Source organism: Xenopus laevis, chromosome 6L (genome assembly GCF_017654675.1).
Source record: "Xenopus laevis strain J_2021 chromosome 6L, Xenopus_laevis_v10.1, whole genome shotgun sequence".
Classification (NCBI taxonomy): Eukaryota; Metazoa; Chordata; class Amphibia; order Anura; family Pipidae; genus Xenopus; species Xenopus laevis.
The window spans coordinates 91,893,291-91,908,597 of record NC_054381.1 but is presented as its reverse complement, the minus strand read 5'-3'; the positions used below and the strand labels follow the sequence as shown (position 1 = coordinate 91,908,597).

Sequence of the window (15,307 nt, the reverse complement as noted above, 5' to 3'; positions counted from 1 at the left end):
CAGGAATTCGTCACGAATTTGCACCATCACTATTCGATGCCTTACTTCTGCTGAGGCATAACTTTGCATTTTCATGAATAAGCGTGAATTGACTTCTGACAAAGTGGTGCAAAGTGTGCTACATTTGCATGTCTTCAAAGGTTCTATAACTTCAAGTAGATACTTCTTAGTCTATATATCTTGTTAACTGAGCAAGCTTTTATATGATTTCCATATTACATTCTACCAAAAGCTCACAAATTATTTTTTTCCCAATTAGTTGGACAAGATTATTTCCTTTGCAAGATTACATTTAAATCAAATTCAAAATGGATTATTTACAAATGCAAGCACAGCAGCAAAGCACACAATCTGTGAAAAAGTGCGTACTTCCATGATTTTTACAAAGGTTCTTGTGCCTGTACATACACCTTTTGAACTTTGCCTAGACGAGAGATCCCCAACCTTTTTTTTAGCTGTGAGCTACATTCAAATTTAAAAAAGGAGCAAAACATGTAAACAAAAAGTTACTGGAGTTGGCAATTATGGGTTGTTATTGACTATTGATGGCACTTATGTGGACTGGCACAATTAAAGAGGCAGTACACCTGTTTTTTATACAACCAAAACTTGCCTCCAAGTCTGGAATTCAAAAATAAGCACCTGCTTTGAGGCCACTGGGAGCAACATCCAAGGGGTTGGTGAGCAACATGTTGCTAGCAAGCCACTGGTTGGGGATCACTGGCCTAGAGCCTGATTTTATGAATTGCTGAAGAGAGTGCAGAGACGTGCAACTAAATTGGTTAGAGGGATGGAAGACTTAAATTATGAGGGTAGACTGTCAAGGTTGGGGGTGTTTTTTCTAGAAAAAAGGCGCTTGCGAGGGGACATGATTACACTTTACAAGTACATTAGAGGACATTATAGCAAATAGCAGGGGACCTTTTTACCCATAAAGAGAATCACCGTACCAGAGGCCACCCCTTTAGACTAGAAGAAAAGAACTTTCATTTGAAGCAACGTAGGGGGTTCTTCACAGTCAGGACAGTGAGGTTGTGGAATGTACTGCCGGGTGATGTTGTGATGGCTGATTCAGTTAATGCCTTTAAGAATAGCTTGGAAGATTTCTTGGATAGACATAATATCAAAGGCTATTGTGATACTAAGCTCTATAGTTAGTATAGGTATGGGTATATATAATTTATGTGAAAGTAGGGAGGGGTGTGTGTATGGATGCTGGGTTTTCATTTGGAGGGGTTGAATGTGATGGACTTTGTCTTTTTTTAACCCAATTTAACTATGTAACTATGCTAGACAGTAGTGAATAGGGTACTCTCAGAGCTCAAGGGTACAAGCAATTTGGAATTAATGTTTGCCTTGAGGAGATGTTACTTCCAGCATTCCCTATGGACGTTGCATCTACACATGGAACTCAACAACATGTGCACACAAGGACCTTGAAAAAACACCAGCAAAGCTGACACATGATTTTTCATAGCAGACCCTATTCTGGTACCTGCATTTGTATCTGCAAGTTGTCTTCAAATTGTGGCATGCTCACTGGCTATTGCTTTAGAATGTTTGGGAAAACACTGTTAATTAGCAGTAACAATTAAACATTTACTGCAGTCCAGTAGCGCAAAGCATTGCCTAACATAGGCAAAAGTTTGTTACAAACTTTTGCCTATGTTAGCACATAACACCTTCAACATTTCAATTGGCAAATAATTATTTTGAGTATAAGTATCCTACTTATTGTTGATCAAACAATAAACAAAGCATAACGTGTTTCATTTAAGTTTTCCTAAGTCTATGTTTTCTTTATTGTTCCCAGCACCTAAACAAAGGTCATTTGGCACGGTATGCACCAAGACGGAGACTGTGGAATGACACCACTTAGTTGTGGAAACGGAAAGCTAAGGCAGTGGTTGATTGACCAAATAGACAGTGGAAAGTACCCTGGATTGGTGTGGGAAAATGAAGAAAGAAGCATTTTCCGTATTCCCTGGAAACATGCTGGAAAACAGGACTACAACCGAGACGAAGACGCAGCCCTCTTTAAGGTAAAATTATTTGTGTCCATACAGCTTTCCCTATAATTCTAGTACTATGTCAACTTTTATTACTCCCTATAGGCTAAAGAGAGTTGTTAAGCAATTACAGTATATAATAGTTATACTACCTACAAAGGTCGGGCTGGCATTACCTTTCTTGCCCCCCCCCTAGGCCCAGCTGGCCTGGGTAATGAATCATGTAGGAGCTGTATACTCATACACATTTCTACAAGAAAGAAACTGGGGAAATCTGTAATGATTTTAGAGGCACTGCTCAGCCTCTGGTTACCTGCGGAATTTCTGAGAATGTTGCCACATTAACAGACAACATTAGTGGCTGCTCATGCTTACATGAGAACCTAAGTGACCAATTTATGTAAAGATATTAAAGTAACTAGGCTTTGGGTAGCCTGTAAGCTCAAATTCTCTAGATTTATGAGACACTGATTTCCTAATCTAAAGTAAAGTGTCACTTATAATAAAATATTTGATTAAATAACTATTTCCAATATTTTGCAACCTTATCTTTAAAAAGGAGAAAATTATCACCCACCTTACTTTCTCCTCTATTTCCTTATACCAAAAAATGCATCTGTTGTTTTTCTTGGTGTTTTTCTTGCCTTCTTTTTCTCATCATCCAAAATATTTTACTCCTTATATGTTCCTTTCTTACCTTGAGCTCTTTTCTCCACCCTCTGCTGTTTTATAAACCTTTTATACTCTTCTGTTCTCCTCTTCTAATGTTCTTCCTTCTCTGGGTTTTCTCTTTTTTCATTTTACTCTCCATTTCTATACTTTTTTTTCAGTTCTCCACCTACCACTTGTGCACTTTTCTCCAGCCTTGTCTTTTTCTTTTACTCTTTTCTTCCCTTTCTCCATTTTAATTGTTTTATTTTCTCCCTTCACCCATCTTCCTTTCCTTTTTGACTACCAATTTATCTCTCTTTGCCGCTTTCAAATGTTCACCCCCTTCTTTCCTGTCTCCATTCTGCCATTGCATCCTCTCCTCCTCTTCCCCACTATGGGGTAAATTAACTAAAGGGCGAAGTGACTAACACTGGCGAAAATTCACCAGCGTGATGTCATTTTGGTACTAAAAATGCCGATTTACTAAAGGTTGCTGGCATAACTTCGCTAGCGAAGGAGATAGACTCTAGCGGTACTTCGCTCCCTAACGCAGGGCAAATTTGCGCCCTGGCGAATGGACGTAACTGCACAAATTCACGAAGATGCTGATTTTATTGAACATTACCTCTTGCCTTCGCCACCTCAGACCAGGCGAAGTGCAATAGAGTAGATAGAAGTTCCTCAAAAAATAGTTGAAAATTTTTCTAAAACCAAAAAACGCTTGTGTCTTTTCCCTTTTCAGGGTGATAGGCTGAAAAATAGCGTAAATTTGTTTTTGGGGTAACAGGCTTCTCCCCTACATTTCCTAACATATGGCACATACTATACACTGGGCTCATGTGTAGGGCAATGTAACAACTCTATTTTATTTTATTAAGGTTTCCTGGGTTTGTGTAGTGTAATATATTTGCTACAACATATACGTCCATTGAACTTTAACTTCCCGCTGTATGCAAATTTGCTAACACTAGTGCAACTTTGCTTCGCTTGGCGCCCTGGACGCAACTTCAGATTTTAGTGAATTAGCATTGTCCTGGCGAATCTACGCCTGGAGAAGTGTTGCGCCGTGAGTGAAGCCGTTGCTGGCGAATTTTCGGAGGTTGGTGAATTTGCCCCTATATGTTCTCACAATTACATTTACTCTATTACTCATATTCCTCTTTTTAAAGCTCCATGGTCCTCCCTTCTGTAAACAAAAAACATCATCCCCATGAAATAAGTTCCTGGGGATGAGGAAATAAAATAGATGATTTTTAAAAACATTTAAAATGTTACTTGGTTTTATACCACATATTAGTTTCTGTAGTAAGAAGACATAGCAACACAGAAGAAAGAGGAATGTGAGAGGAATGATTTCCAACGTGCCATTTTTACCATCAAAAACAACTGAGGGTCAAAATTTCCCAACAGCATGTGATAGTTCAATTAACGATAACCTTTTGCAAGGCTTTCCACCTCCCACGTACTGTGATTTATAACTAATTGGCTGCTTCACATGAAATTCTCTCTGAGTCATTTACCAGCAGAGGGCTGTCTCCTTTTCTAAGTAGAGCATGAGGACGCTTTACATTGGAATAAGTAGCGAGATTATCAGATGGATTGTATCTGAGACAGTTCTCTGTACAGTTACCCACCAAGATGCCCAGAACACAGCATGATTTTCCTGTTAAAGTCCCCAGAATAATAAAAATAAATACAAATATTGACACTGAATACTAACAATCCAAGCACTTTCATACAAATGAAACACATTCTCTATCAAACGATGCAGAGGATGACAAAACATTTACAGGAATCTGATTTTACAGCCTGCAATGCTTGTTTCTATGTCAGTAATATATATAGGTCATGTGCATGAAGCAGATGGCCAGCTCATTTCTTGGCCTTGGTATACTTTTTTGTGTAAAAAAATACCTAAAATGTATTAGAAAAGATCATTTTCACAGCTGCACTGCTTTTGCATTAGTCAGCACTATAGAAAGAAAAGATAATAACCTTTAAAGACTCCTTACACTGCTGCTGCCTAGAAGCTACTATGGAAATATTCAGTTTTTGCTCACTGATTGAGTCTGATTTAGCTAGAACACTTAAATGAAATTGCGTACCTATGGGCTAAGATTACAGAGAAAGTGATATATTCTGCTGATTTAACTTTCTAGTTAAATCCAGTTTCCATCATTGTACATTTCAATGGTGTATTTTTATACTATAAATCAGAATCTATGTAACCTACATCAGCATGTAATTGGAGTGTGAGTGAAAAGCAGAACACTTAGAGAAAACCCACGCAAACAATGGGTGAACATGCAAACGTCTTGCCTATGAACAGTCCAAGGAAAGGCAAAGTCAAGTCCTAACCAATATGCCCCCACACTTCCCCAAAGGATAAAATTCTCTTATGCCTCTGTCTCCAACTACAGCATTCAAAAGTCATTACTGGTATAGGATCCTGTATCCATAAACCAGTTATCCAAAAAGCTCAGAATTACGGAATTATGGCCATCTCCCATAGACTCCATTATAATCAAATTCAAAATTTTGAAATGCTCTAGAAAAGACAAAACAGTATTTTGCACTTGATCACAACTAAGATATAAATAATCATATTGGGTTTGATTGATATTTAAATTATTTATTAAGGTTTGAAGTTCCAAATAATGGACAAATACCTTATCCAGAATATCCCAGGTCCCGAGCATTCTGGATGATTGGTCCCATTGAAAGTTCAAGGGTGAATTTCCTGTGCATGCAGTCTCACCAATTAGAAGTCTTTTGTACAGGAAGCCCTTGCTCAAGCACTGGTCTCTGGATGGACAGAGCAGGGTCCCTTAATTTTTTGACAGCTTGACGACAAAAAAAGTGCTTTAAATGTTGGAGACTTCTCACTGGAACGGCTACCTGCAGAGGGAATTAATTCTGAGCCACTGATCCTTGATTGATGCAAGAGGCAGCAGAGAAAAATAACTCATTACTTTTTTTTTTAACTTTCAGAACTGATCAGGGGAACAGTATCTATATATTTATTCATTTTATGCCAGCCTTTAGCTCCCAAACCTCCTTACTGGAATACTTGAGATTTATTGCATTGCCGTGATTATACTATGGTTTTTTGTGACCTTTTGTAATTTTATTGTATATAGCTAGAGTTAACAGAACTTTATTGTGACATTATTTTATAATTGTAATATTGAACATTGAGTGTGTAGTCTGTGAAGAAGGCATTTAAAGGATCAGTAACATCAAACAATTAAATTGTTTTAAAGTAATGAAAATATAATGCAGTGTTGCCCTGCACTAGTAAAACTGCTGTTTTTGCTTCAGAAACACTACTGTCTATATAAATAAGCTGCTGTGTATCCATGGGCAGGACCGCCATCAGAAATCGCAGGGCCCCATACGACAAAATTTCCTGTGCCCCCTGGGCTGCACCCACCTACAGGTCCACCCCCCACCCCACAGGTCCGCCCCCCACCACACAGTAAAAAAAAAAAAAATTGGTGGCTAGGGTTCCCACGTTAATAAAAAAATAAAAAGATATTGGTGGTCAGGACCCCCCCATAAAAAATATTGGTGGCTAGAACCCCACATGAGAAAAAAAATTGGTGGCCAGGGCCCCCTCCCCCACATTATGAGAAAATTGGTGGCCAGGGCCCCTTAAATGTCCATGCCTTCCCGAAGTCAGCAGCTCTCAGAAAGATGGGTGGCCCCGGCTAATCAAGTGTGGAGTGGCCGGGCCCCCCTTACCCTCTGGGCCCCCTACAACTCTCCCCCCTGTCCCCCCTGATGGCGGCCCTGTCCATGGGGGCAGCCATTCAAAGGAGAAAAGGCTCAAGTTACACAGCAGATAGCAAATAAGCTCTGTAGAACATAATGTTATCTGTTATCCATTCTTTATCCTGTGCCATATAGCCGTTTTTCAATTTCCGCCATTGCTACTCAGTAGATTGTTTATATGAACTATAGTAGTGTTTCTGAAGCAAACAGATCAGATTAATAGTGCAGGGCAACACTACGTGCTATTTTCATTACTTTAAAACACTTTCAGTTTTTGGTGTTACTGTTCTTTTAAGTAAGAATTTCCTTGTACTGTGTATGCTGTACTCTGTACATATGACAATAAAAACTTTGAGATCTTGAAGATTTGTGTTGGATGATGAATATCTAGATTTCGTAACTATGCTCAGGTAAGGACCTCTTCGATCTACAAAAATGGGGCTAGGATAAATGCTAAATTGCACCTGGAGCATTTCCACAAGTTATTCTTAAAGAAAAAGAATAATATATATATATATATATATATATATATATATATATTATATTAAAGATATCATATTCAGATTTTAATAGTTTGCTCCTATGGTAAATAGATAAACATAAAGTTACATCATACAGCTATTATAACACGACTCTTGTATTTATTCAACTTCCTTAAAATATCTACAGGCATGGGCCCTTTTTAAAGGTAAATACAGAGAAGGCATTGATAAACCAGATCCACCAACATGGAAGACAAGACTGCGCTGTGCCTTAAACAAGAGCAATGACTTTGAAGAGCTGGTTGAAAGGAGTCAGCTGGATATTTCCGACCCATATAAGGTGTACAAAATTATCCCAGAAGGTTCAAAGAAAGGTAAGACATTATTAACTTCTTTATTCCTCTTATATGTTCCTCTTTCATATGTGACCACTGGAAGAACAAATTAAAAACCACATTCATCAGTCTGGTTTAAGGCAGAACATTAACAATGTATTTTTAGCTACCACTACTATGGGAGACATCAGTCCACCTGGAGAAAAGTGTTAGATCATAAAGGAAAATAAAGGAGAATAATCAACAAGCAGTGGACTTATTAGTGATGCTAAAAAATATATGTTACTGTAACCATATTATCAGTTATCTGGTCCACATGTGATAAATGGAATGGGGCTGCCATACTGGGCACTAGGTGAATGATACTGAAGCACTAGGTTGCTTGCTCGATATTCATTTAGGGGACAATGTAGAGTGCTTCTTTGCACAACATCTGCCCTCAAATCGCTGCCTCAAAACTGAATTATAACCTAAGGGTAGTCTTGTTGTAAATGGTACAATGGTATATTGCTTTAAAGGGGTTGTGCACCTATTAATTAACTTTTAGTATGATGTAGACAGTGATATTCTGAGACAATTTGCAATTGTTTTTCATTTTGCATTATTTTTGGTTTTTATTTGGAGTTATTTACTTTAGTTAGCTATTTTATTCATAAGCTCTCCAATTTGCAATTTCAGTAATCTTTTCCTATGGTCCAAAATACCCTATGTATCCTATGCCAAAGTTTACATTTGGAATTACGCATTCAGGCAGGTGGAGTTTTTCAGGTATCTGCCAAACACAGACTGGACCCAGTGTTGGACTGGGACACCAGGGGCCCACCCAAAACCTTAGACCAGGGGCCCACTCTCAGTACTAATATTCTTAATCTCCTCAATCAACCTCTATTCTCCTAGTCTGTTTTTTTCCATACTATAATCAATTATTCCATCTATTAAGCCTCTTTGTTCTCAAAGAAATAGGGAATGGCCAAAAGTTTAGCAGCATGAGGGCCTACTGACACCTGGGCCCAACGGGAGTTTTCCTGGTATCCCGGTAGGCCAGTCCGACACTGACTGGACCTAAGCCATCCAAATGATGATGTGCAATCCATTAAACCAAAGAACACATTTCAACTGCTGTAAAGTCTCATGGCAGCAACCTTTACATTAGCCTATGCCTGAACATTTCTAGGAATTTTATTTTTCATTTTTTTTCCAGTTTATTAAACAAAAGCTGAGATTGAAAATTAATGGAAAGTTTTGATTTTCATTTGTGAGCAACTTTTTCCTGCAACAAAACATGATTTCTATTATTCTAATGGCATTTGAGAATTAAAAAAATCATGGTTACAGAAAGAGTTTTGTTGTTGTTTTTTGTTGCTTCTACCTGAAAATTGATAAATCATCCTCTCTATGTCCAGATACATTTGTCCATATAGTTTAGATTGTTCTATGTGTGCCATAAGCATAGTTTAAGTATAATTTTCTTTGCAATTAATTATAACAATGTTTCAGAGATGTATGTAATTGCATATTTCTTTAATTTATTTTGCACATGTTGTTCAATAATTGCTTATTTGTATTACATTCTGGTGTATACACAGGATTAAAGCAACATGGCTCAGAGGATTCACAGGTCATTGTGAGCCACCCATATCCAGTTCCACCTCCATACTCTTCTCTGCCGACTCACCCTCAGGCAAGTCACAGGGGATACATATTAATGTGAAATTTTATAACAAAGATACATACTTTTGTGTTCAATGCCAGTAATGGGAAACATTCATAAACCCTGTCTTATTTTTCTGTGTATTTAATTAAATTAATATGTTGTGGCGCTATGGTAATGCCAGCTTGGAAAAATGAAATAGAAGTGTAGTGGCATGCTAGTACAGAATAGAATGCATTACCGACATTGACCATAACAAATTCATATGGTGCTCAAGGGGCACTAATCATCTATTGAGTTAGGGTTACCAGTTCACTTATAAAATTCAAGGCCACATCTAGAAAATCCAGCAGAAGCGTTGTGCTAATTGCAATTTAATTTTAAAGGCAATCAGTGCAGACCTGCAACATGCATTCATTAAACATGTCCCTGAATTATAGTAATATATATAATAGTAACCCTGAGTTTTTAACAGTCGGATGACTAGTGAAATGTCTTCAAGAGAAACACAGCAAGTCCAGTTGATTTGACTTAATTCTACAGATATTTCCAAGCTTTCTATTTACATAAGGAAACAAGGGTGGTGTGCAGGAAAGGAAAATAGCATATCAGAAAATACTGGGTTATTTCAAAGTTCATGGCTGGACTGGGCCGGCGAGACACCATGAAAAAACTCAGTGGGCCCGGCCATCGTGGGCCCTGCCAGCCCACATCTGCTGCCATCTGCCTGGTCATTTCTCCCTACTCCAAACAATGGTGGTCAGGGCAGGATGGGTGGAGTCAATGGAACCATTATCATTATCTGTTATCTCCTATTTGTTTTGTCCCCCTACAAATTGCAGGAGTGTAGGAGAAGTAACTGAGAGAAGTAACAAAAACAAGAAGTTACAAGAAGTAACAAAAACAAAAACACCAAAACACTTATATAAGTGATAGGACACTTTTCACAGTAGGTTTATGAGGAAGAACATTTTTAAACATACTTCTGCCTTTTAACAGGTGTCAAACTTCATACTACCTCATGAGCGTAACTGGAGAGACTTTGCACCAGAACAACCACATCCTGAGCTTCCTTACCAGTGCACTGCTGTCCCCTTTGCAGCACGCAGTCACTTATGGCAAAATGCTTCCTGTGACAATAGTGAGTAGATTTTTCTTCAACCTTCTCTTGATCAAAGCAAATGACTAAACCATCTCTGCAGATGTAAATACTACAACTACAAGGCGTTTGACTTGATGTAGTAGTTACAGGTGTAGAGAGGAGGAGGATGATTCAACAGCACTGTGATGTCAGTGGAATGTATGGCAAATAGTAAAGGCAGAGCTAGCAGACTCAATTTCCTGGAAACCTCATTGATGCTTTTTCTAGCAGTATCAAAAGAAAATAAGGGAATTAAGGGAATTATACAGTTATTTAACTCAAATCTGAAATATTGATCACCAAATAACACAAAATAAATTGGTTTGTTTACTGTACAAAGCAAGGTGCAAAGTAGAATATTTACATGCAGTTCATCAGGGTTTTACTCATAATACAAAATTCCAGTTCAGTTGTAGGAGCCAGCTAAGTAATGTGCACCACAACTTGCATGAGATGTACGACTGGAGACAAATAGTTTAAACAACTATATTACTCTCTATTGTTCATATTAACAGCATTTTTTAAAACCTTGTAATAGTGTATTCTTTCATCTTTTCTACAAAATCAGGCTACCAAGTAACTGGATCATTTTATGCATGTACACCAACAGAAGCACAGACCATAGACCCAGGCATAAGGTCTGGGGAGGCTATTGCATTCTCAGGTATGTGCCTTGTGTTAATATGCCAAAACGTTAACTTTTTGGATCATGGTCTCAAAACATTTCATTCTGAATATCTTTTGGAATAGTATTTGAATAACCCCTATATGAATATCTCTATGTCTTTTGTTTTTAGACTGTTTGTGGTCTTACATTTAGTCAAGGCTCCCCCTTAGCTCATAACAATGTTGCAGATATGACACATGGTCTCAGTCATTCAGCTATAATCTCCTATAATATATATTGAACTGCAAATGTGTGTTCTCCCCACATTTTAGCCTAATTCACCTTCTGGCTGGTCTTAAGATCACTCAGGTTCCAGTGTTACCCTCCTTTCATTCATTTGACCGCCTGGTCCCACAGTTTAGAAACCACAGCTTTATAAGAACAAGAAGTGTGCATTTTAAAGAAGGCAGAAGATATTGTTTCACATCTGTTTTTGGCCACCACTGTTTGTTACCTGCTAATAGAAATGTTACAATGTTAAAAATTATTCTTTAAAACGAAAAGTACAAAAGAAGCAAGATCCACTGTCTTAATGAGTTGGGTCCTCATTTATACTGCCTAATTTTACCCTTCTTGCCATTTTAATATGTATAGAAACCCCTTACATGTCTCGTCATCAACCCATGAATAGAATCTGCCATCACAACATCATTCAGCAGTGCATTCCACAACATCACTGTCCTCACTGTAAAGAAACACCTATGCTGCTTCAAAAGAAATTTCTGTTCCTCTAGTCTAAAGGGGTGTTTTTCATGGGGAAAACAGATCTCCCACTATCTTTCTGTAATGCCCTCTAATGTACTTGTACATTTTGTACAATTCATGAACTAGTTTACACAAGAGCTTTTTCAAGAACTTTTATTCTATGTAAACATGATTTACTTCTATTCAGATTGCCGACTGCACATCAGTTTATATTACCGGGATACCCTTGTTGAAGAAAGAACTACGGTGAGTCAAGAAGGCTGCAGAATCTCACATGGACATTGCTATGACATCAGTCGATTGGAGCAAGTTGTTTTTCCATATCCAGAAGAAAACAGTCTGAGGAAGAATATAGAGAAAGTATTGAGCCATCTGGATAGGGGTGTCATTCTTTGGTTGGCCCCTGACGGACTGTATGCAAGGAGGATGTGTCAGAGCAGAATCTACTGGGAGGGACCTTTGTCCATGTATAGTGACCGTCCAAATAAATTAGAACGAGACATTGCCTGCAAACTATTTGATACTCAGCAGTTCTTATCAGGTAACTATTAACATACAAAGAATGAGCCTAGATCTATATTTACATGAAATTGTGAGTGCTGCTTCTTTAGTACAAACAGATTACTGTACATAAAATTTAGATTTCAAAAAGAATTTGTACTATTACGAGAAGGTATAATCAATTTAATATTGGTCTTTCTCCTGTTTGCCTTATAAAGGAACATAGAACTAGTAGTCCTTTAAAAAGCCTTTCATATACAATTGATGAATAAATAATAACAAAATGTCTATGTTGTGCTTCTCAGAACTGCAGACATATGCACTCCATGGACGCCCAGTGCCAAGATTTCAGATTATATTATGTTTTGGGGAAGAATTTCCAGACGGGCAAAGAGGAAGGAAGTTAATTACAGCTCATGTAAGTCATATACAAAAAGGGGGGGTTGTGGGCGCACTCCTAAGGCTAAGTAAAAATATATTAAAAGTATAATGGACGTGCTACTGAGTTGGCCAATTAATCAGTGCACATTCCCTGGGCCCCTGTCTAAGTAATTCAGTATAAATGCAAGTGCATTTGTTCACAAAGACAGGGGTTTTAGTTACAAAGTTATGATCATAAAGTTGATAAGCCACCATAGCACGTCAAGGTAAACCCCACACGGTGGCCCCTAACTTGTTTATCTCAGGTCATGGTATAAAAGGTCTTATACCTCTCTGCATAGTAGCATTAATTGAAGTGAATGTCTGCTGAACCTTGGTTTCAGTCTGAGGGCTAGATCCTCCCCCGCCACTAGCTTTTTAGCTTTTAAGCGAGAGATTGCCCAAACTAACACCTATTTTTTTTTTAAAAAAAAATGTGATAATGGAAAAACAATAGTAAAGGCATAGTGAAGTTGTATGTATAGGTGCACACTTAGAAAGTGTGTGCATATGTGTGTGGTTATAGGTGTAAGTCATAACCTATAAGTAATTCTGATAAATCAATTAAGAATAAATCGTATCACAAATACATAAAGTTCACATATTACAGTAAATTGTTTAATTGGTCTTTCTTGCAGATATTTACTTGTTTTTGTTCGTTCTCCAGGTTGAGCCAGTGTTTGCTAGACAACTAGTTGGCTTTGCAGAACAAAATGGAGGACATTTCATGAGAGGATATGATTTCTCCGACCACATTAGCAGCTCAGATGAATATCACAGGACAGTACGTCATGCTCCACTGCAGGATTGAAACAGATTGTTTCAGTGTTTAAAATATACGTATTATTTTTCAGACATCATAAGCAAAGGGAAAAACTGACAAGGGTTCTGGACTCATCTAAGAAACCAGTGTTAACAGAGAAAAAACTCTCCAAAGTATCTCTTTTCATGAAAACCCACAATGCATTGTAGGAAATGGGAGAAAAATAGATGTATTGTGAGGAGTTTGATAGAGAAAACTGGACAATTGACAATATCTGGCACACCGTTTCTTTCCTGCTGAATCAAAAACGACTTTTATAGGCTGGAATGTCCAGTTGCATTATGGATTGTAGCGAATGCTAAAAATACCATGTGATACCATAGATTTACTTGGGTCTTAATTCCCACCAAAACCAGCAGGGATGTATTTGCACATTTTCTGTGTTGCAGTTGGAGTTAATGAATGGTTCATGTATTTGTTATTTACACACTGGTTCATTCCACACTCTGGTACGTTATAAACTGTTTATGTAAATGTAACTGGGGGTATTGAAGTATTTTTCAGCTGGAGCATTTAATCACTGACAGTAACTATAGGTTGGGCAAATATGGTATCCAAAGTCCTTTTTGTTTTACTACTTTTTCTCAGAAATGTAACTATATTGATTGATTAAAAAAAGGTTTATTGTTAGAGATTCTGAAGACGAATTTTCCCTTGTACAGCATTAGTTACATTCTCATGATAGATTCTGCACTATTTTTAAGGTATGGCATTGAATGTGGGTTTTTTTTTAATAAGTTTGAATTCAGCATAATTCATTTTAACTGTAATGTGATTGTTATGTTCATATTCTGTACCATTTGGTGGGCTTAAGAAAACACATTCATAAACCCTAAAATAGGCTTAATATGCATCTCAAAGATGTACATTTTTGGGATATAATATCCCTTAACCATATTGATTGTGTGGTTCACAAAAAAAAAGAAACTTTAGCTGTTAGTTTTAATTTGAAGTTTACCTTGATTCAGCTAAATGTTACAGATTGGCAAAATTGATATATACAGTATTTTGACATTTCATGTAATGTACTGGCTGACCAATGGTGAAGATCTAATTAAGGTGGCAGAGGCATGTATAAAAAAGAAGAGGGAAATAGAGGAAACTGTAAATGTTACTGGACAGTGCAGGAAGAGGTGGTTTTGAGCAATGCTGCTGAAAATATTGAGAATTATGGTACCCAGGGTATTTTGATCACTGCTTATAGTGTTGATAGTGGATGGTGGAAACATGGTGGATATCAGTGATTAAAGGCTTGATTATGTCTGTATACTATGGGCCTGCATTTATGGCCAGAATAATGGCTTGCCCACTCAATATCTGAGACTAATATATGACTTAGTACCATGTCACAGATGATCTTTCTGTATATGACCGGCTTTAAATCCTTTACCTCAAAAATAGTGGTAACCAACTCAGGTAAATATATAACTCTTGTGAGTTATAAGAGTATAATGCTTTATTAATATGTTGTGCAGCTGTATATATTTAGAGTTTGAAAAACGTTATTGTGGATACATGTTTTTAACATCTTATGTAACATACATAAAGCTCACTGAGAGGGCATATTACATTTACTGCATTCAATTGGTATATATATATATACAGTATATATATATATATATATATATATATATATATATATATATATATATATATATATATACAGTATATATTTATATATTTTAAATTATGGGCAGATCCCCTCCCCTTCTATCCGCCAACTAACTAGAGGTCTGCACCTAGGTCCAGGACTTTGTTTTTCTTAGTTGAAGAAATTTTCCAAACTATGGTTATTGTGGATACATTTTTATAAATATTGCTAATAAACTGCAAGTTGATGCAAGCAGCCCTAAAGGTTTCTGTGAAAGGCCATATTTTTCACTATTTTGTACAGGCATGGGACTTGTTAGCCAGAATGTTCCTGGACTTTTCTGGGCAACGGATCTTTCCGTAATTTGGATCATCATACCAAGTCTACTAGAAAATCATCTGAACATGAAATAAACCAAATAGGTTGGTTTTGCTTTCAATAAGGATTAATTATAGCTTAGTTTGGATCAAGTTCAAGTTACTGTTTTAGTATTACAGAGAAAAATCATTTAAAAAAGTTTGCATTATTTGGATAAAATGGAGACTTATCGGGGGTTT

General features: G+C 37.2%; 1 protein-coding gene across 1 annotated transcript; it reads left to right on the top strand.

The window, feature by feature from the left end:
- The first annotated feature begins 1,732 nt into the window (after positions 1 to 1,732).
- On the top strand, positions 1,733 to 13,462 carry LOC108718523 (interferon regulatory factor 4). The gene is made up of 8 exons (XM_041566267.1): positions 1,733 to 2,042; positions 7,104 to 7,290; positions 8,838 to 8,932; positions 9,902 to 10,043; positions 10,612 to 10,707; positions 11,603 to 11,956; positions 12,222 to 12,334; positions 13,004 to 13,462. The coding sequence occupies exons 1-8, from the start codon at positions 1,842 to 1,844 to the stop codon at positions 13,145 to 13,147; spliced, it is 1,332 nt and encodes a 443-aa protein (XP_041422201.1). The 5' UTR covers positions 1,733 to 1,841; the 3' UTR covers positions 13,148 to 13,462.
- The last annotated feature ends 1,845 nt before the right edge of the window (positions 13,463 to 15,307 follow it).

Coding starts and splice junctions, on each gene's coding strand:
- LOC108718523 (XM_041566267.1), top strand. CDS start 1,842: ATGCACCAAGACGGAGACTGTGGAATGACACCACTTAGTTGTGGAAAC. Junction 10,044..10,611: donor AAATGCTTCCTGTGACAATA/GTGAGTAGATTT, acceptor CTACAAAATCAG/GCTACCAAGTAACTGGATCA. Junction 11,957..12,221: donor TACTCAGCAGTTCTTATCAG/GTAACTATTAAC, acceptor TGTGCTTCTCAG/AACTGCAGACATATGCACTC.